We start from the raw sequence: 21,440 nt of genomic DNA, 5'->3' as shown, positions 1-21,440 counted from the left end.
AAGCCTAGTGGGATGGAAACGGGTTAGGCCTACGTGGCGAGGCCAAAGTGTCCAAACCCTTCAAGTTCTATTTCCAATGCCACCTCCTACATTAATTCTTCCTTGAATTTACTGCCAGAGCCAATCCCAGCTCAGTTCAATGTATTTGGACTTTCCGCCTTGTAGACATCTATTTGTGTACATAATTTATATCCTTTCCTAGACTTCGACTTCTTTGAGGGCAGGAAAAACCTGATTTTCTCCTACAGCGTACAAGACACAGTAACCATTCATTCAATATGGGTTCACTGGATGGATAAATAGTGTGGAAGTGGGGTAAATGGGCGGTCAAGTGAGCAGACAAATTTGAGATAGCAGAAGCTTGTGCCAGAAACTCCGGTGAAGAGCTAACTCTCCAGATCCACAATTAAATGGTTTCATTCGAAACCTAGCAGAACCTCTCCCTACCCTTCAGAAGGGAAGAGCAGATACCCACCCATTCGCTTTCAACCTTGGTCTGAGGACCTCACGTCAGTACCCTGAGACTGCCCCTGTCAGTGCCTGACTCGGTGCTGAACACAGTCTCCCGCGAAATCCATACCTCCTCGTCCCCTATTTAAGGCCGAGCCTCTGACTACATTTAACCTTTTCTCCTGGCCTCTTTTCTCGTTCCCCTTCCTTTTCTTGTAACCACCACCACCAGTAAGGCATGCGGGGGACAGCTCTGGCCGGTTAAGTAGAGAGGGTCCTAAAACCGGAAGCCGAAAGCCGGAAGGAGCGCTGTGAGGACGTGTTCGGAGGAAGCTGGGGCCGGACCCTGCAGGGCCCGCGACATGGAACAGCTGTACCAGCAAACTCACAAGTGAGGGCCGCGTCGGGGCACGGGTGGTGGGGCGAAGCTAGGCTGGGAGAGGCCGGCCTCTCAGGCTGGGGCCTGGGGCTTCAACCTTGGTGGAGGCCGAGTTCTTCCGCCGGAACTCCGCTGGGAGCAGTTCAGAAGTACTCTGTTGTAGGCGGGATGCCCAGCTCGGTGGCGAACGCAAAGTCTGGCCTGGGACCTGAGACATTATGTTAGATGGCTCCTGGGATCTCCGAGGCCGTGGCTACCTGCTGGGTAGACTAGGTGAAGTCGCACCTACAGGTTATACTTTGTCTCGCACCTGCCAACTTAGACCTCGGGGTTGGTAGAGCTCATGGAGAGACACTGGGCCCACAGAGGAGTTTGCCGTTTAGTTGGAGAGTTAGGCAAAGTACGAAAAAAGAGCTAAAGTGTAGAAGGGTAGCGTTGAGGGTAAAATAAGTAGTACAAACTGGATCAGTTTAAGCAATTTAGAAGGATCCATCACTGGGCTGATGTCAGAATAAGTTTCATTATAGCTCGCAGTTCCTGAACGATGTCGGTCTCCAGTCTTGATTGACACTAATCTTGATGCTACATTGTAATGTCTGTCTTATTCTGATTTACTTTATGCTAAAGACCATATTTTTATGGTACAAAGAATTTGCTGTATAAGCACTACTTGTTATTCCTATCTAGTTACAGATTACCATTAAGATCAAATTTTGATTTAGCTTCCCAATTTAAGTTCCTTGGTAGTATCCTTTATTAATATTGTCCTGCATTTTTGGAATTTGCTGAGATATGTAGTTGATTATGTTAATAGGGACCATTCCTATCTTGTTATTTTAGAAAGAAGTTATGTGATTTATTTCGTTTTTATTGTGGTAAAATATACATAACATAAAACTACAATAATCATTTCTATGTGTACGAATCAGTGACATTAAGTACATTCACAGTGTTGTGTAACCAGCTATTCATTTCCAGAACTTTTTCATCAGCTCAAACAAACCCGGTGTTCCCCTTAGACAGCACTCTCCCATTCCTCCTTCCCCAAGCTCCTGGTTACCTCTGTTCTAATTTCTGTCTCTGAATCTACCTGTTCTAGGTATCTCATATAAGTGGAATCATACAGTATATGTCCTTTTGTGTTTGGCTTATTTCACTTAACATATTTTCTTTCTGTCTGCCCTTCCTCACCTGAGGACTATTTTTTTCCCCCATTGCTTTTAGAGAGAAAGGGAGGGAGAGAAACACTGACCAGTTGCCTCCTGTATGTGCTCAGACCAGGGATCATGTGCATTTGGACTGGAGATCACACCCACATCCTAGGCATGTGCCTTGACCAGAAATCGAACCCACAACCCTTGTGTAATGGGATAATGCTCCAACCAACTGAGCCACACCAGACAAGGCTCACTTAACATGTTTTCAAAGTTCAGTTCATCTTTGTTGTAGCCTATATCATAATATCACCCCTTTTTATGGTTGAATAATATTCCTGCGTTTGTACACAACCCATACTTTGTTATCTGTTCATCTGCCGATGGATGCTTGGGTTGTTTCTTCCTCTTGGCTATTATGAATAATGCTAATATGAACATTGGTGTAAACTTGTTTGAGTCCCTGTTTTCATTTTATTTGGAGTATGTATCTATAGCAGTCCTATTTTAACAACTTTCATATTTATGCTATAGTTCTGTTGTGATGAAAATAAAACCACATACCTTGGGTCTGCAAATGAAATAAAATAGGGACTTGCCTCCTTAATGAATTCACAACAAAAGAAATGCTTTAGAGCATTAGGAGTAAGGATGGTGATCCTCTTACTCTTTCATTTCCCGAGAGTTTTGGTTTCTTTTTACTTTAGTGATTGTTTGGTTTGAGTGGGTAAAAATACATAGCCTACTTTGTAATGGTATTAAAATGACAGAATTTGCTCTTATACTGGAGAACCTTATTTTATATAAAAATTATAAGGGACTTAAACAGTTAGACCCATGAGTAACGAGATTGTGGAGTGTGGATGAAGTACTTACCTCTGCAGGTCTTCCAACAATCTACCATTATACTTTATGACAGAGCCCACCAATTTCTCAGAGATAGTAAATACTTACTATCAACGGCGAGATAGTAAATATTTCACACTTTGCAAGCCATAGAGTCTCTGAGGCAGCTACTCAACCCTGCTGTTACAGCATGAAAGCAGACATAAACAATATATAAACAAATGGATGTGGCGGTATTCCAATGAAATTTTATTTACAAAATCACGCAGTGGGCCAGATTTGGCAAATCACCGATAAGTCCCCTACAGTGCAGTCACTCATCCATTCAGTACTGCTGTGTGTTCAGCACCATTCTCAGTTCTGGCAGTGCAGCCCTGCCTCGAGGGGTTTCCCGTTTTTCATGCTGCGGTATATTCTAATCTGCCTTTCTCCTCAAGTACTAAACCGGTGGTAGTTCTGGCTCTAGGTCTCTGCCTTATTTTTCCTCATCTATAAAATGATAAGTTTTGGGCTGGTTAAACTGTAAGGCTCCTTTCAGCTCCATAACACTGGTGATTGAGTGTCTTTAAAAGGAAACATGCAGAGTCCTGCAAGCATCAGAAATTAACTTCTGCAGTTGCAGAAATTTATGATCGTAGCTGAACTGACGCAACAGTAACAACATATTGATTGTACTGGAACTTTGAACCCAAATTGTGGTTATCTCTTGCCATGTTCTTGAAAGTACACTGGAATTAGATAAACATTTTTGAGTTATGTATCTTAAAAACTCCTGAACTGCCTGAACAATGAATGGAAAAGAAAACGAAAAGCAAAATATACATTTTATACTTAATGTGTTAGGATGAACTTTAAAGAGGAGCCAATGGCCAGGCTTCTGTTTTTTGATATCCCAGTGTTGGAAGGGTGCCCCATTTGTCCCTCTGTAGCCCTAGAAATTCTGATTCAGAAATGTTCTTATATGACAGGTTTGGAATACAAGAAGCTCTATTTTTTTCTCTATCTATGAGTCTGCCTCTGTTTTGTTTGCTGCCTTATTTTGTTCATTATATTCCACATATGGGTGAAATCACATGGTACATGCTGCTGTAAAGGCTGAGGCTTCCCTTTTTTACAGCCAGGTAGTGTTGCATTGTGTAAATGTACCACACGTTGGTTGGTTGGTTTTCATCCACTCATCTTTTGATGGGCAGTTGGGCTGCTTTCATATCTTGGTGATTGTAAATAATGCCGCAGTGAACCCTGGGGTGCGCACATTCTTTCGAATTAGTATTTCAGGTATCTTTGGGTGTGTTCCCAGAAGTGGAGTCAGTGGGTCCTAAGGCAGTTCCAGTTCTGATGTTTTGAGGTAACTCCATACTGCTCTCCACAGTGGTTACACCAGTCTGCATTCCTACAGACAGTGCACAAGGGTTCCTTTTCTCTACATCCTCAGCCAACACTTACTGTTTGTTGGTTTATTGGTGATAGCCATTCTGACAGGTATGAAGTGACATCTCATTGTGGTTTTAGTCTGCATTTCTCTCATGATTAGTGACGTTGAGCATCTTTTCGTATGTTTATTGGCCATTTGTATGTCCTGAGAAGTGTCTATTTGGTCCTTTGCCCATTTTTAAATTGGATTTTGTGTGTGTGTGTGTGTGTGAGTTTAGGAAGCTCTATTTTTTTAGCAAGTTCTTCCAGTGATTTTGATGAGCAGCTGGGTTTAAGAACTTTTCCTTATGTCAAGACCAGTTTTTCTTTTTTTTACTTTTTATTTTGCCCTCTGATGAGAGGCTAAATACTGTATAGTAGAAGTAAAGTGGGTGAAGTAAAAATGACCAGATGGTTTTACTACTTTTAAGTAAAGTTAGTACAACAGACTCTTACGATGCTGCATAGGTTACATAGCATTTTCATGTTGCATTGGGATCTACCACCCTGAAAGGAATTGTGGTTATTAGTATCCCTATTTTACAGTTGAGGGAACTGAAGCATAAAAGAGTTAATATGACTTGTTCAGTGTCCTTCAGCCAGTGCATAGTGGAACTAGAACTTCAACCAGATCTTTTCTCCCCATTTATTTATTTATTTATTTATTTTTAGAGAGGAAGGAAAGGAGAGAGGGAGAGAAATATCAATGTATGGTTACCTCTTGTGAGTCCCCTGCTGGGAACAGGCCTGCAACCCAGGCATGTGCCCTGACTGGGAATCGAACCTCGATCCTCTGCTTCGCAGGCCTGTGCTCAATCCACTGAGCTACACCAGCCAGGGCCAGGTCTTTTAACTCTAAAACCTTGTTTCTTTCTTGTGGTAGTCAGAGATAGCATGGATAGACTTTACAAAGAAATTCTGTTTAAAATGCTTCCGGTATTTTTCACTGACCCTTTTTTAAAAATCAGCAATAGTGACCCTTGCTTACCTGCTCCTGTGTCTCTGCTTAGTTATGTTATCACCCAAGCCCACCACAGACCCTGTGCTAGACAGGGTGAGGGCTCTGGTTCCTGGTGTCCACAGTTCTGGTGTCCATCAGTGTAGCATCTGTTCCTTACTGGCTTCGAGTGTGTTGTCTGAACCCCCAGTTCAGTTTAAAACAGATTTTCCACTTGGCACATAGTAGTTCCCACCATGCCATGCATACTTGCTTTGTTGTTTTGCTCTCAGGCGTGAAATGCAGAGATTGGAATCGATTTATTGGCTTTTTTTTTTTTTAGTTCGTTAGAAGCAAAAAGATTGGATGAGAAAAAAATCAGTTGTGTTTCCCCACTACTTTAAAAAAAATTTATTTACTTTTAGAAAGAGGGAGAGAAACATCAATGTGTAGTTGCCTCTCACATGCCCCCAACTGGGGACCTGGCCCACAACCCAGGCATATGCCCTGCCTGGGAATCCAACCGGCAACTTTTTGATTCGCAGGCTGGCATTCAATCTACTCAGCTACACCAGCCAGGGCTCCCTGCAGCCTCTTCAAGGTTATCCTTTTTAGCTTAGGAAATGGTAAAAGTCAGCTGAAGAGTGTTACAGGGTTTTGTGGGTGTTGGCCTCATCTCTGCCACTGTCCCATAGAATTTAAGAATTGAAAGGGACTGGGGAGATCTCTCATTCCACCTCACTCTGGTCACCCTTTGTGTTTAAACCTGCAGGGGCTCTTTCTTTCCTTTTCTTGACGATGTAGTTCATAATTCTTTTCGGGTTTTTTTTCTTGTGTTACCCTGAAATCTGTCATCTTGAAATGTGTCCCTTTAGTCCCAGTCCTCCCTTACCTCGAAGCAACAGAGAGCAAGCCTATTCCGCTTCCTGTAGGTCAGCTCTAGATGGTCTGAACAGCAGCAGCTGCTCCATCTTTCTTTTATTTTCTCTTTTCCAAGAAGCTTATCGTCACTAGCTATTTTGACCATTTCCCTTCATGACTTGATTTCTAAAGGCTTCCCCACTCATGCCTTTCAGCTGCCATTGGGGGAAACGGTTAATTGATAGGATGTCTTTATCAGATGGCTCCCAGAATTGAATGTCATTCTATAGTGTCTGTTTGACTTAAAAAAAAAACAAAAACAACTTAAAGTCAGAATACTTTTTAATCCCTATTTTAGTCTAAATGGAAAACGTTAATGTTTGTTTTGTTGTACATTATGCTAACCCCTTATCCTGGCACAAAGTCATGTGCAAATTTCATAAACATAAGTTGACTCCTTTTCAATGTTGAATGAAACAGAACCAAAGGCAGTGCTGTGGTAGAACACTGGAAATCAGTCCCTCGGTCTGATTGTCACCTGATGTCACCAAACCATGTTCACCATAAGATATCGTGAGAAATGATCAAATGCCTCTTGAAATCGACATAAACTTACTGTGGTGTCCTCAGTGTATTGCTCCTTTCCCGCTGTAGGCACACCTGTGGTTTTATTTCCCACTCGTGACTGTATATACCACTGACTTGTTGAGTGAGTGAGTGAGTGAATGAATGAATGAATGAATGGCTGAGCGAGAAAATAAATGATCCTTGTTAAACCATTGACTCTTAACATCTGGGAAAAGACTCTTAGAGTTATTTTATCTATGAAATATTTCAGACATAAAAATAGAGGCTAATGTGACATGTTAGGACTCATTTAATACATGTGCTCCAGGTCAGAGATTTAAAGACAAAAGAGCTGAATCCCACACCCATTCTCTCCCCTTTCGAGGCCACATTCCTAGAAGTAGAATGCTGGGCTAGAGGATATACACGTATTTGACTCTATCAGGTATTGTCAAAAGGCTGTTAAAAGTGTTTCTTCCAGTTTATAGTCCTACCAGCCATGTATGAGAGTTCTAGTTTCCCCATGTCCTTATCAGCAGTGTTCAGACTTTAAAATATTTGCTAATCTAATGGGTGACATATGATATCACATTGTTCCTGTTCCTGTCAGTGATGCACCAATTTTCAGATTTGCTCTATTAGGCTACCATTGGAAATTTCCCTCACTGCCCACATCCAGGCCTTCCATAAAGCCCCAATTCTCTCTCCAACTGGCATGACCATCCAGTCCCCTGTAGGTATTTCCACTGTTAACCCTGATCCAGCTGTTCATCACTTCAACCTGAATTCCTGCATTTGCCTCCATGTCTCCACGTGCCCCATTCAAAAATGTCCGGGCTTACTTTACTGAAGTATCAGTCTGGTCTCTCAGACTCTTGTAGTAGATTTCTAGTTGCCTCTAGTAGTGATTCCCAGGGCATGTGGGTCTTGCCCCCGAGCACTCTGGGGGTAATTAGAAGGCTGGCCTGGCTTCTGGTGCCATGGGTCCTGTTCAGAGGTTACAGGGAAGCCCTGGAAAAGACCAAAGAAAACCAGATTTGGGTTCCTGGCTTGTGTTGGTACACTTGGGGTCACAGTTTGTGGTACTCGTGGTGAAAGATGATTGCTGACCTTTCCCCCAAGATTTGGGGATGGTACAAGAGCTCAGCAGGCCCTTCAATAGACTGTAAGCACCAGGGGATGGTTGTTGGGGGTGGCGTAAGTGATTCCAAGGACTGATCCCAGGGACACTGGGAAGGGTTCTTGAGGGTGACCTTGGCCAAGCCTTGGGAAGCCCCCAGAGAGTGCTCTGGAGCCTGATGTCGGGGACCATGCCAGATGCCCAAGGCACAGTGTTCTTTCCAAACGAGATGGCAGTTGCTTTGTATTGGCAGGGAAAGATGAAAGAAAAGATCCCTTTCTTTGAGTACCTTCTTCTGATGGTCCACTAATCACCTCACCCCTCTCTCCCTTCTGACCCCGACTCTTCCAAGCAGACAAGCCTGCTTGTGCTTCACATGTCTTGCCTTGCCTGCCTCTTTGCATATCATTTTCTTCATATCTTCCTTCACCAAATCATACCTCCCTTCAAAATGATGTTCAGAACTCCCATCACCTGCAAAACCTCTCCGATTTAACTCTTTCTTGGCCCCAGTCCTTTCGTTCACTTGTCTTTGCTTGGCACTGCTGTGCTTGGCTCCTGAGCTCTTTACTTGTTTGCATATGCCTGTGTTAGTTTCCTCTTAAGTCTTTTTGGGACTTTTCTTGTCCATTTGGCCTGTCGTTCCTAATTATATTGTTTCTCAAGGACAAGGATTCCATCTCTCTCGCCCTTTGACTCTCCCTAGTACAGACCAGTGCTCAGCACATTGGGTCAAACAGCAGAGAGTGGGATTGGCTGGGTCCACATCCAGGTTTATCACTTGCTATGTGACCTTGAAAAAGTCACATAACCTTTCTGGACTTATTTATAAAATGAGAATGATAATACTTTACTCATAGGGTTATTGACTTTGCAGAATGTCTCACATGTGGTAAGCACTCAGTAAATGCTGCCTATCAATATTATTGTTAATATTAATGTTAAGATATTATAAACCATGCCAAAATATTTGGCATAAAATGCCACATACAAATTTTACAGTCTGGTGGTGCTGTCAGTTTAAATCTGTTACATTGTCTTTTCCCGACTGAAACACTGTTGATTGCTCCTGTCTCACTCATTTCCTCCCTCTTCCTTTGATAGGCAGGTCCACCAGATCCAGTCTCACATGGGACGCCTGGAGTCCGCAGACAAGCAGTCTGTGCACTGTGAGTAATTAACTACGGAGACCAGAGTCCTTTCTCTGATGACACGGTGCTAATGGGCTGGGTTTCCTGAGTGCATTTCTGCCTCAGGGGCTTAATGATTCAGCGAGGAGTGAGTTCTGTTGTTAGGGCGCAGAAAACCCTGTCGCACACTCGCTGATTTCCCTGATTGTGCCCTTTGGAATCCGGGAGTCTCGTCCTCCATTACCCCTCCACTCAACCTGACATGGCCCTGTGGGAGTGGAAGTCTTTTCCTCCATCTGTCTTAATCTAATTACCCAGTCCTTAGAGGAATGTGCTCCGTAAAAAGTCAGACATGCTAAACTGGAGTCGGCCGTTTCTTCTGAGCTGAGTACTGCAGCTTTTTAGGAGGATTAGTTAGAAATGAGTAGCAATATTAATTAGTTTAGTTCCCACACCCCGTTTTCTTTCTAGAAGAGAGCTGCTTTGTGTTTTTTAGGTTTTTTCCTATCATAAGAAAAGGTCCTTTTTCTGAGCTGGTCATGCAGACACTGCTGGCTCCCCGCACGGTGCAGGAGTTCGCTGCTTGGCTCTTGCCATGCCCATTCCTCCTCTCTCCTTTCTGCAGCTTCAAAAAGCATCTCTTCTCTTGGGTCTGTGCCCTGCTTTGTTCTAATCTGGATTTGTTAGCTCACCTACAAAGATGACATTACTGTCATGTCTTTCGGGGGCAAGAAGCAGTCTGGATGCCTTTGTGCACAGTTTGGTTTCTGTCCGTTGACTTTGTTCGCCTTCCCAGCAGTCTCATTGTTACGTGATTAGAAATGGAAAAGAGGTCATTTGGACAGCTTATCACAAGGGATAAGGAAGATGACTGTGTTTATCATATCTTTACCTCTGCGGAGTCTTTCCTGGGCCTTTCCTACTGATACTTGGTCTATTTTGGGGACTCCAGCATCAGCCCTCCCATTCTAGTGGAAAGCCTTAAGGGAACTCTTCTCTACGTTTCAATTACTAATCTTCCCCCACGCACTTTTTTTAAACCTCATTACTGTAGGGAATTCAGTTGGCTGTCTTTTTACTAGATATTCATAATCTACATCTGAGAATAATCTCAAAGGAAAAGAGACCTCATTCTGTATCAGAAAATAATGCTTTTTGCTTAAAATTTTATTTGGACAACCTTTAAATGCTCATTTTATTTTCTAAAGGCAGGAAATTTATTTCTACAGATGTGCCCTCAGCTTTTTAAAAAATTGGCATTGTTATGGCATTAACAGATATTTATACATATTTGAAACATTTACAGACTCAGTATAACTTCAACTTTTTCCATTACTCAATAGTACATGCATTTTTCTCCCTTTGAAATACATATTTTTTAATCTGTTGGATATGGAAAAAAGATATGTTTGATTTACCATTCTAATTTAAGTTCACCGTTTCTTTTCCAGCAATTATTGTTTTTTCTCTTTTGTGCAGTAGTAGAAAATGAAATCCAAGCGAGCATAGACCGGATATTCAGCCAGCTAGAACGCCTGGAGATTCTGTCCAGCAAGGAGCCCCCCAACAAAAGACCAAACGCCAAGCTGTGAGTGCTCTAGCACCTCAGGCCTTTCTCCCAGGAGAGGCTGTTGGATAGCCTGAAAATCAATGACACATTGAAAATGGGGATTATGCAAAGATAAAGTCCCCGCAGAGGGTACAATTCTATTTGCGTGATACTCTCTCAAAATAAACATTCTGTGACCTTAGTGGCTTGGAAGCTTTGTGTCCCCTTACCTTGTGGGTGTCATTTTGAAATTTTGCCTCCAGTACTGTTTTTCTGTCCAGACCCATGGCCACTTAAAGCCTAATGCCGCCAGGAGTTTACCCTGTGGCTCCCACTACATTCTTGGGTGGAAATGAATCTTGCTCTTAATCACTTCAATCAGTCTAATTATCATGAAATACCGATCTAATGTTTGATAGTCCCCCCGTGAAGTTAAAATGAAACTGCTCTCACCACCTCCTTGCTAGGCCCTGCTCCCAAAAGTTTCATGAAACGATGTTGATGCTTTACTCCAAAGATGCCCTTGGGCTTCTTCCAGGAGAGTGATATAATCCACAGAGGGTCAGGAAAAGGTCATCAAGCCAGTTTCCTGTCACCTGTTCCCTGTCATGCATCCAGAATCAGACCAGCAGGTATTTAAGTAAAGCTGCTGGAATCTTGTGTGCTACAACCCTACTTTAACCACAAGCTACTTCTTTATTTTCAACATCATTGATCAAAATCAGATCATTGGAGTTGGGGGGATAGCATGGAGTGGTATAGAAAGAAGTAAGGAAATGTCTTCCCTCCTCACTACAAAGCCTGGTGACCTTGAATTGTGCCACCCTGGGTTCCTGGAATATACTTTCTCTCTCTATTAATTCCAGTCGTGTTGAGCAGTTAAAATATGATGTCCAGCATCTGCAGACTGCTCTCAGAAACTTCCAGCATCGGCGACATGCCAGGGAGGAGCAGGAGAAGCAGCGAGAGGAGCTTCTGTCTCGCACCTTCACCGCCAACGTAAGCCAGGCGCCGGGGTGGGGTCTGCAGGTACTTGACAGCGTGTTGCAGCTGGAGCTCAGGTCTCCGGGCTTCGCCCTTTTAGGTGGTGTCTGAAGCAGACTGATGAGGAGACCAACTGGAAGTGACAGTTGACTTTGTGCATTGCCACAGACTCTACCTAGACAGGGAATCTCTTTCTAACACGGAAACCTAAAGAGGAAGCAGTTAATGTGAGGGACTGGACAGAGGTGAAAATTACCTGGTTCGACTGGTCTGATGCAGAGAGGTCATGGCTGATGAGGTGGAAGCGTTTTTCTGATCAAATAGGGACAGATGATTAGGACTCAGACCATGTTCAGTGGGGCCACATTTCAAAGCTGCCTTCCGGCAGTTGCCGGTGTGCTGCGAGTGTGTGGTTCCAGTGTCAGGTGCATTAAAATGTTTTTGTTCCTAGTCTGGGTGGGCAGCAATCTGGGAGGAATTTGTTAACAGATACTTTGTTTTAAATGGATGGTTGGACCTGGGCCTGTTTGAAGTGGCCTGTTTTGGTTCATATGTTTGCTTTTATAGAACACCATTGGCCCTGCCCTTCGGTCTCAGTAGGATCCTTTTCAGCACATGGCTATAGAGCATACTGGCCTTTTTCGTGTTCTGCAGCATATATTGGGTGTGGTTTTTTTTAATGGAGAAGTTTATTTTCTAAAGAAGTCATAGCTTTCCTAGCTTGCCATCAGAATTCAAGTCAGTTCCCACTTTGCAGGTGTTTAACTCTCTTTGCTGTGTCCATACTTGCAGTAAATGTCACCGAGTGTTTCAGAACCTGCCTCTGTAGTGTCAGTTTCTCTAGAGTGAGTAGTCAGGTAACAACTCAAAACCGTGGTGCAGACGGGTTGGTGGTACAGTTGTACACGTAGCAAACTTTCAAAAGTAATGGACTGGACAACACCCTGTAAGAGGTTGTGTGGGCTTTTGATTTCTAGGCGTTTGGGTTGGGGATGATAGCTCAGAATTACTTTGTGTCTTACCGGCCTGGTGTGATGTGCATTCATTGGGCCCTTAATAAAAACCCCCTTGCTGAATGAACTACTTCCTGGTTATTCTGTCATGTGCATTATCAAACATTTTTCTGAGAGACAGTGGCTCATCAGCTGTACCCTTTCAAGTGGGAAAGGAAGGAAGATTTGTATGGGAAAAGGCATTCAATAAATGCTTGCCTAACAATTCACATACTATAGTCTTTTGACCCACTGAGCATTAGCTGTATGTAGAACACTTTTTAAGGTGCTGAGAACAAAGTGTGTGAGAAACTCCTGTGTTGTTAGCAAGGGGGATTGGAAATGTGTGCATGAAAAATGATTTTTAACTTAAGCATCCAAAAATATGGTTTAACCTCTTTCTGATGATTAAAAGGGGTGAAGACAGCCGTGGTGGGCAGAAGAGTATGGGATTATCATCAGGAGGCAGAGAGAGAACAGGATTAGGGCTGGTCAGGACTGGCTTCTCGGTACAGTTCACTTTCAGCACGAAGTTAGCGCTTAGGCTCGGTCCTGATGCTCCTCCCTTCGGGTGATGGAGAGCAGCCTCCGCACTCAGTGCTGGGATCCGTGCCCTGCGGGACTCCTTCCCGGCTCTCTGAGACCTGGAACAAGTTATTCCACCTGTCTGGGCTGCAGTTTCCTGCTCTCTAAAATAGGGATAATGCGTTAACTACCTCAGGAGGTTAGATGAGGATTAAGTGAGCTTAGGGTAATGAGAATGCGAAGCACAAAGTGCTTGATCGCTACTAGCTTTTGTCTCTCTCCCTTTTTGTGCTGGTCTTTCCTGCCTGCTCAGGAGAATAGTCCCGTCTGAACACCATTCGACCGTCGGTAGAATGCACAGTCTCTTCTGTCCGTCGTCAGTCTCAGTCTAATCAGAGGGATAAGCTATAGATAAAATAGCTAAAGAATAAAAGCAAACATTCAATCCTGTATTAAGGGGAAGCCAAGTCAAGAAACATTTGGAATAAGCTAGGGCAGTGAATAGTTGGAGAGAGCCTTCGAGAGAAGCCCATGGAGGTCTTGAAGGAATAGAGCTTTTCCTAACTGGGGGTACTGATAAGAGGCAGGCGTCAGCAAGACTGGTGTAGTGGAAGTCTGAGGAAAGTGGACGGAGGCCACCCTAGATCTTTGGTTTGCCTTTTCTTCTCCGTTAGGTTCCTCTGATTCTTGCACTGTTCCCTCTGGCTGTTCCTCTGACTTGGCCTTGGCCAAACGGCAGAGCAGTCAGACGTGGTGGGACTGTCGGAGCTGGTCACCCAGCAAAGTTAATCAAGTGCCTGCGTTTCTTTCACAGGACTCTGACACTGCCATACCAATGGACGAATCACTGCAGTTTAACTCCTCCCTCCAGAAAATTCACCACGGCATGGATGACCTCATTGGAGGCGGGCACAGTATTCTGGAGGGACTGAGGGCCCAGAGAATGACCTTGAAGGTGGGGGCCATTATGGGGGACAGGGAGAAGGACTCCTGTTTTGGCCTCATCCAACAGTTTGGTGTCTGCATTTACATTTTGATTACATGTCCGCAAATTGCGATGCTGTGGTGATGAGTCAGAGCCCTTTCCTTTGGGATCCTTCGGCATTGAATTATAATGAGTCCAAAAGGAACCAAATTCCCTTTGCTATAATGTATTCCTGTTGCTTGCAACGAATGGTAGTGTGGCATCCTTTGGTATCCAGGTCTTTCCCAGTTTACTGAATTGACTAGGAAAGTGACTGCTTTAGCTGTGAGAGGAAGCAGTAGACTAAGGAATTCTAGTCTAGAACCCACTCTCAGGTGTTTTCTGGTGGGGCTTCCTTGCGTGTTCGGCAGCAGCTAGCTTCTGGAGCAGGTGCAGGTGATCCCCAGCAGCTCCTCCCTCTCTCTTCAGCCCCAGGGATTGCTAGAAACCCTGCCCATTGGTCGAGACACTAACCCCGAGGGAGTAGTTTGCAGAAACATTACACAGACTCTGATGTCAGTCGTGATGTTTCAGCCTCAGCCCTTTTCCTGTATCAACCCTGATGGATAACGGGGTGTGGACTGCGCCTTTTATCAGGGTGTGGTTCCCTGTGAACGAAGCACTGCCAGCCACTGAGCTGTGAGAAACAGTCACTGGGAAGCGTGAGCTTTATCTTAGTTTTTGTTGGATCATGTTGAAGCCAGTCAGCTCCGCAGGACTTTGGTACATTTCTGCCACCTTTGTCAGGGAGAAGGTCAGGCGAGCCGCGAGTGACACTTAACCTCCCGCCGACGGCTGTGGTGCTCCGGATGGTCTCCAGTGTGGTCTCCAACAGCCTCACGGCCACCTGCCGTAATCTGAACTGATACGTGTTGGTTAACCCGCCCTCTGTGTAGAAGACAGCTGGCCCTGTTTTCATATCTCAGAAAAACAGTCAAACCCTCTTAGGATGGGACTCGCCGAGTCTCACTAACATCGACCCCTGGGGGTTATTGCTTATTGTGAAAGCAAACACTGGCTTTCTCCTGCAGTCTGCAGTCACTGAGGAGTGGAAGCAGCTCTCACCCTTCACTGTCCCCAGAAGCAAGAGCCAGGGCGCTGGGTTGGCCATCGGAGGCTGCGCTGTGAGCTTTCCAATCCCATTTCCTCTGCGTGCCCACCACTTCCTGTCCCCTGCCGCTCGATTCCCTCCACCTGCCTCCCCTCCCCCCCCTGGCAGAGAACCTCCGCTTTAACCATTTGAAATTAACGTGGGAGAGAACACAAAGGAGCTGGGCCGTGGTTTGGGGAGATTTGTGGTTCAAAATGTATATGTATTTTTAAAGTTTATGGTAATCTTTAGGTGATTTTAGAAGCTTGAGTCTTGAGCTTCAAATGATGAGGAAATAACCTATACTTTCAGAGCTGAGCAGAATCTTTAGCAAGAGTCTAATATTTACTATCGCCGTTGTGGCAAAACCATGTCTCTGTTCTCTGGCGATAATGAAGTTTGACGTGTGAGATCTCTCTTTGGCGAGGCTGTTGGGTCATTGTCTGGGCAGAACGTAGGTTTAAGTTCCTGTCCATGGTGCCTCGTGAAATCCCCGCTCCTCTGGCCTCATCTCTCAGTTGCTTGTTAATGTGTGGTTCATTTGAAAAATGGGTATGGGGCAGTGGGTTGGATGCCATCCATACAGACACAGTTGGTGATGTCGGGAGAAGCAGCTCGGGGTCTGCCCAGCACTCATTTGTATTTGTTACTTCGTAAGAATTTGAATGTGCTTCCAAATGAAAGAGAAAGTGGAGAGGAAGATCGGGCTGAGTGGTTTGGGTGGTTGGTTTAGGAGTAAAACACCCTTTTGTGTGGTGGGCGGTGGCATTTATATAAAGGGTTTTGGGTGATTGTGTTGGTGTCTGTCCGTTGTGTTTCTGTCGATCCATCTTGCCTGTGTCGAGCCTTCTCGAGAACCTGGGTACTGCCCGCCCATTGTGCTCAGCGGAGTCCCCCGATTTCTGCTCGGCAAAAAGTCTGACAGCAGCAAGGATTTTGGAGCTGTGGAGCAGAGGCTAATTCTTAGTGCAAAATACTCTCAGAATTTATATTGAGGTGTTGTGCACATACGAGGAAGTATACAGATCTTACTTGTACAAGTTATTGAATTTTGACAAATCCCGCACCTTTGTAACTCACACCACTATCAAGACATGGCCTAGCCCTGGCTGATGTAGCTCAGTGGATTGAGCACAGGCCTGTGAAGCAAAGGGTAGCTGGTTCGATTCCCAGTCAGGGCACATGCCTGGGGTGCAGGCCAGGTCCCAGTGGGGGACACATGAGAGGCAACCACACATTGATGTTTCTATCCCACTCTTTCTCCTTCCCATCCCCTCTCTCTAAAAATAAATAAAATATTTTTTAAAAAGACGTGGCCTTTTTATCACCCTTAAAAGTCTCCGGTGCCCTGTCCAAGGCAGGCTGCCCCTCCCCCAGGCAGCCACTGTTCTGATTTATTTCACCGTGAATTAATTTTGCTTGTTACTGGACTTCATATAAATGTGTTCACGTTACTGTCTTGTGTGTGACTTCTTTCTCTCAGGAGTGTTTTTCTCACTTGCTCACAGTGTTACATGTTAGCAGTTAGGTCCTTTGTGTTGCTGAGTGGTGTCCCATCATCAGATGCATCGTAGTTGTCCATCCGTCCTCTGCTGATGGACACCAGCGTTCTTTCTGCTTCTAAGGTAGTCTGCGTTTGCTTCTAGAAGGCTTATTATAGTTTTAGTCTTCATGTTTAATTCTGTAATCCAAATTAATTTTGTATGTATGAATCAAGGATCAGTTTTTACACACATAAATATATATATGATTTATACAAGAAATACGTGCATATGTGATACATAGTATATAACCAGGTGTTCCAGCACATTTGTGGGAGAGACTTTCCTTTCCCCGTGGTGTTGCTCTGGTATCTTGACCAAAAGTCATCCGGCCACACGAGAGTGGCCTGTTTCTTGTCGATGCTGCGCTGCGGACGCTGCAGGCATGGCCAGGAGACCGTTGTTGGTCACGCCCCGTCTCATTATGATGTCCACCCGCCTTGGGCAGAGAGAGCTGATCTCTGTTGTTTTCTCTCCTTGTCTGCCCCAGGGGACTCAGAAGAGGATCCTAGACATTGCCAACATGCTGGGCTTGTCCAACACAGTGATGCGACTCATCGAGAAGCGGGCTTTCCAGGACAAGTACTTAATGATCGGTGGGATGCTGCTCACCTGTGTGGTCATGTTCCTCGTGGTGCAGTACTTGACATGAGTCAGCTAAGCCTGGCAGCTGCACAGCGTTCCCACTTCGCGCGCGCGCGCGTGTGTGTGTGTGTGTGTGTGTGTGTGTGTGTGAGAGAGAGAGAGAGAGAGAGAGAGTACGGGAGGGCAGTTGGGGGGCCCAGAGGCCACGTTTCAAAATGTGTGTTCATCTTAACTGTGAAAACCACTGAGAAGTCATTGTGAACTTTAACCCAGGGGGAGTTTCCAGCCTGCTCTGTTTTCTGAGGCATCTTGGAGGGGAAGCTAGTGCTGCCAAGCTCGTGATGCGTAGGCAGAGGAAGAAGTACCTGTTCTCTCTCACACTCACTCTCCCGGGGAGAGGAAGTGAAGGAAGGGTAAGGGATGAAGCGGGAAGGGAAAAGAATGGTTTCGGTGGTTTTGTCCACATGGCTGGTGCACACCCTTGGGCGGCTTTCATGGTGACCCTTGTGGACAGGACTGTCCACACTGTGTTATCATCCAGCCTTTCTGGCTCCTCATGAATAGGCTAGAGCAGAAACGAAAAGGAGGGGAAAGGCGTCTTCTTTCCCTGTGTCCATTATAGTGAATGGACTCACATGCTCTTGCTCCTAGCCACCCACCCCCAACCCTCAAATGACAAGCAGATGACTGATGGCCCATACTCGTCACCCTTCCCCAGAAGCAGCTCCTGAGAGGAAACAGGCATTGCTGCTGCTGCTGCTGCTGCTGCGGCTGCTGGCGAGCGAGTTTCCACGTTGCAGCTGTTGGGTGTCCCTTCTTTCCAGAGCGAGGCCACCGTCATTTTCTGGGTGCGTTCAGTCTTGAGACTAAAGACCTTAGTTACCAATTTTTTGGTTTTTTGGTAGTTAATAGAATGGTTGGCTTTTAAAGTTTCAAGACTGGACCCTGGCACCCATGCCCAGGCTTTGTTGGGCGTTTGCCCCTTAGTACTGTGAGCAAAGGAAAGTGATCTGTCAGTTTAGTCTCATTTCCAGTTTTAGCATCTCTGATGCTTTGGCTTTCTTCCCTTCCCTTGAAATACATTAGCAGCTGCCAGCCAAACCCTGATTGTGCCCAGCCAGTGTGGGCAGATGCCACGCTAAAACCGTCTCTGATGTCCTTGTGAGACTGTCTTTCCAGGGCCCAGGGCCCTCTTCCTTCTCTGACCAACCCTGGATTAAGACTGTACACCATCTGGTGTATTGTGCAATTCCTGTAAAGCTAGTCTCTATTTTGGTTAATTGCTGAAAGTACCAGAAAGACCTGGTTAGTGTATTTTATCAATCACAGGCCTTTCTAGCTCAGTGCTCAGTAAGTAGCCTTATGGCAAGACATAAAGTAGCACTCAGAATGTCCCAGGAAAACTGGAAACCTGGTCAGTATTACCCCACCTTTGTCTTGCTCCACTGACAGTCTTTATTTCTTGTCAATGGAACTATCTTTTGTCGTCTTTCCCTTTTCTGTGTGTTCCATTCCACCTCCCTCACTCACCTCCCATCTGTTTCTGTAGCAGTGTGGGTCTCCTCAGCCACATCTGTGACATAGATCCCCTTTTGGTAAATGTTTCTTAATAGTCCCGGATTTCACACTTTTGGTGGAATCTCTCTTGCTCTGGGCCCTGGGTTTCCAAGGAAAGGGGAATGTGTGACCCCTTCCTAAAAGGTCTGAGGACCCTGACAGAATGAAAATGGTGGCCTGAGGGTGGAGAGGGGGGGTTGAGCCATCTTCAGACCCAGATCTAACTTTAGGGAGGTGCAGTTTGAAATTTCCCTCACACCCTCCACCTCTGCCATCCTGGGGACCTGGCACAGGGCTTTTAGCAGTCCATAAGATGGGGTTTTAAACTGCACAGACCTGGCTGTCCTGTCCCCTTGAAGATCTTGCCAGACCATGTGTGCTTTGGAGGAAGGTGTACAAGGAGCAGCTAAGCCAGTTGGACTTGAACTCTGGGAAACCAAAACTCTCCCCACTCCCTTCCATTCTGATGTGACATCCATCCATTTGTGGTCACACCACTGTATTTCCTCATTTTATAGTCATTGTTGGCCTTGATGAACCAGGAGTAAGGCCTTCCTCCTCCTTCAGAGCCACTCTCCCTCCTTTGTAATAAAAATTATGGAGGCATTTTGTGGCTCTTTACCGTCCTGGGCTAAGAAACAGCAGCCATGGTGTGTCTGTAAGAAACCCACTTTGGCCTCACGGGGTGCTCTGTCTCCACAGTTCCCTGAGTGGAGGGAACAGTCCTGGGCCAGGGAAGGAGCGCCTCCTAGTGGAGCTGGGGTGAATTATCACATTGAGCTGGTACAAGGATCTCTAGTTGACAGCCTCTGTGACCTTGTGCAGGCTGTTGGTACAGGTTTGCCTTTTGCGGCTTGAGATGGCTGGGTTGTCAAGGAACTTGTTAATATCTTCTTGCTGTGGCATGTATTTGTGTGACCACCTGAAGAAACGCCAATCTTGAAGACTGAGTGAGTAGGAGGGTCTTGATTTGTATAGGCTTCATTTCCGGGTTTTTCCCCAAGTCCTTTGCCCTGGTGACTAAAATGGGTTTGATTTGCAAATCTGGACTTGAACCCATTGTTTTGGAAACACACCAGTTGAATAAAGTTGAGATTTATTTTATTTAGAATATTATGTTTTGTAAGGATATTTGGCATTCATTGTTAAAACTAACAACCCTCTTTTTCATGTTTTCTAAGTCAGACATTCTCCAGTACTGTTCCGTGGGTAGGGGCTCGTCTGGCTGCCTCACAAGCAGCTGGGAAACTTGTCATAGATTCTTGGGGCCTACCCCAAACTTTCTGAATCAGTATATTTGTCTTAATCAAAGGTGATAGCATGTGAAAATGTGTGCTGAACTAGCTTAGCATATGAGGTCTGTCCGGAAAGTATCCAGCCATGCGCTATGAAAACAAGGCCTTTACTGAAGAAGATACAAGAAAAATTGTACATAGGACAATGTCATCTTTGCCCCCTTTAAAGGAGACATGTTGGGACCTCACACAGTCCTTCCTATTGCCATTAGCTGCCCTGTTGCATTTTCCTGACCATTTTCAGACCATAATCTCATCAGTGGTCTGAAATCTCCCCTTTCAAAGATGATTTTAGTTTTGGAGAAAGCCAGAAGTCACAAGGCACCGAATCTGGTCTGTAGCGGGGCTGAGTCACTTGGGTGATTCGATATTTCACCAGAAAACTCTGCACGAGGCAATGCATGAGCAGGTACGTTGTCGTGGTGAAGCTGCCAATCAGCTACAGCCTTCTGAATCATCTGAATAGTTTCTGGAAGAATGGTCAGGCTTAATGCAAAATGTGATGCAGATTCATTGCTCTACTCGCTCAGTCATTTTCAATGCAACAGCCACACAGTACACATGCTCACTCAGTGGTATCTACGGCCCCTACTGACTAGTGCAATGTAGTCATCATTCTTCACACATGCACATTCCAGTTCACTGGCCTTGGCTGCCTGGTTATATCTATGTCCGTCAAACTGTTCTCGTTATACTAACAATGGCTGGACTTTTTATGGACAGACCTTCAATACGTGTGAACAAAACTTAAAAAGTCCCCAGTAAAGTCTTATTTGTTTATATCCTATCTTATTCCAGAAAAGATTTGAGGAGACTTACAGGAAATAACTAAAACAGTGAAATATAAAGAAGTGAGGACCAAGTACAGATCAGAGTAGAATGTCAGCGCCAACTCTAATATGTCAGGAAACCCTTCTGAAGTGCTCTGGGGGATGCCTAATTTGGCTTCCAGCCCCAGCAGCCAAAGCAAAGAGAGAAGCATAACTTAACAGGGACGGGAGGCAGGGAGGGGGGCGATGCCGTATTTGCTCAAGGGAAAACTTGACCGTTAGTGCCACTAGCTTCCCTGGGGTCCTTACCGGTAACCAGGCATGGTTATTTTCCTGGCTATGCCCTGAAAGTGGCACAAGCCCTCTGAGTTTGGTGCTGTGCTGTCCCTGTGGTGCATCTGAGGAGGCTGCCCTTTTAGTGACTTTCCCATGGCCCCATGAGGAGTCCCAGAGGAGCTGGCCTTCTGTGTGATTTCATCGCCCAAGTTCGTACTGCACTGACCTGGCCCCTGTGCTTGGTATGAGACTCAGGAGACCAAGGCACCCTTCCAGGATTGGGTATAAGGCTAAAAGGCATTTATTGCACCTTACATAGGAGGTTCTTTGTCTGAAAATAAGACATTCCCAGGTTGAAAATTTTTATTTTTAGAGGGGAAAGAAGGGAAAAGAGAATCATCAGTGTCTGGGCGCCCCCCACAGGGGACATAGCCTGCAACCCAGGCATGTGCCCT

The 21,440-nt window shown here is 45.3% G+C and overlaps 1 protein-coding gene across 3 annotated transcripts; it reads left to right on the top strand.

Annotated features, from left to right (window-relative positions):
• Nucleotides 1–736: 736 nt before the first annotated feature.
• On the top strand, nucleotides 737–19,755 carry GOSR2 (golgi SNAP receptor complex member 2). Of its 3 annotated transcripts, XR_005069972.1 has the most exons (7): nucleotides 737–841; nucleotides 8,832–8,896; nucleotides 10,337–10,445; nucleotides 11,273–11,405; nucleotides 13,722–13,862; nucleotides 16,993–18,392; nucleotides 18,432–19,752. XR_005069972.1 is itself a non-coding variant. In XM_037069846.1 (6 exons), the coding sequence occupies exons 1-6, from the start codon at nucleotides 813–815 to the stop codon at nucleotides 17,152–17,154; spliced, it is 639 nt and encodes a 212-aa protein (XP_036925741.1). In that variant the 5' UTR covers nucleotides 737–812; the 3' UTR covers nucleotides 17,155–19,755. The 3 variants fall into 3 exon arrangements, 1 of the variants encoding a protein (XP_036925741.1); XR_005069973.1 differs by lacking the exon at nucleotides 13,722–13,862; XM_037069846.1 differs by having other exon boundaries at nucleotides 16,993–19,755.
• The last annotated feature ends 1,685 nt before the right edge of the window (nucleotides 19,756–21,440 follow it).

This window comes from Sturnira hondurensis, unplaced genomic scaffold (assembly GCF_014824575.4).
Source record: "Sturnira hondurensis isolate 20B ecotype Veracruz unplaced genomic scaffold, ASM1482457v3 Scaffold0018728, whole genome shotgun sequence".
Lineage (NCBI taxonomy): Eukaryota > Metazoa > Chordata > Mammalia > Chiroptera > Phyllostomidae > Sturnira > Sturnira hondurensis.
The sequence above is the reverse complement of the archived record's forward strand: the minus strand, read 5'-3'. Positions and strand labels throughout refer to the sequence as shown.

Coding starts and splice junctions, on each gene's coding strand:
- GOSR2 (XM_037069846.1), top strand. CDS start 813: ATGGAACAGCTGTACCAGCAAACTCACAA. Junction 8,897..10,336: donor AGACAAGCAGTCTGTGCACT/GTGAGTAATTAA, acceptor TCTTTTGTGCAG/TAGTAGAAAATGAAATCCAA. Junction 13,863..16,992: donor CCCAGAGAATGACCTTGAAG/GTGGGGGCCATT, acceptor TGTCTGCCCCAG/GGGACTCAGAAGAGGATCCT.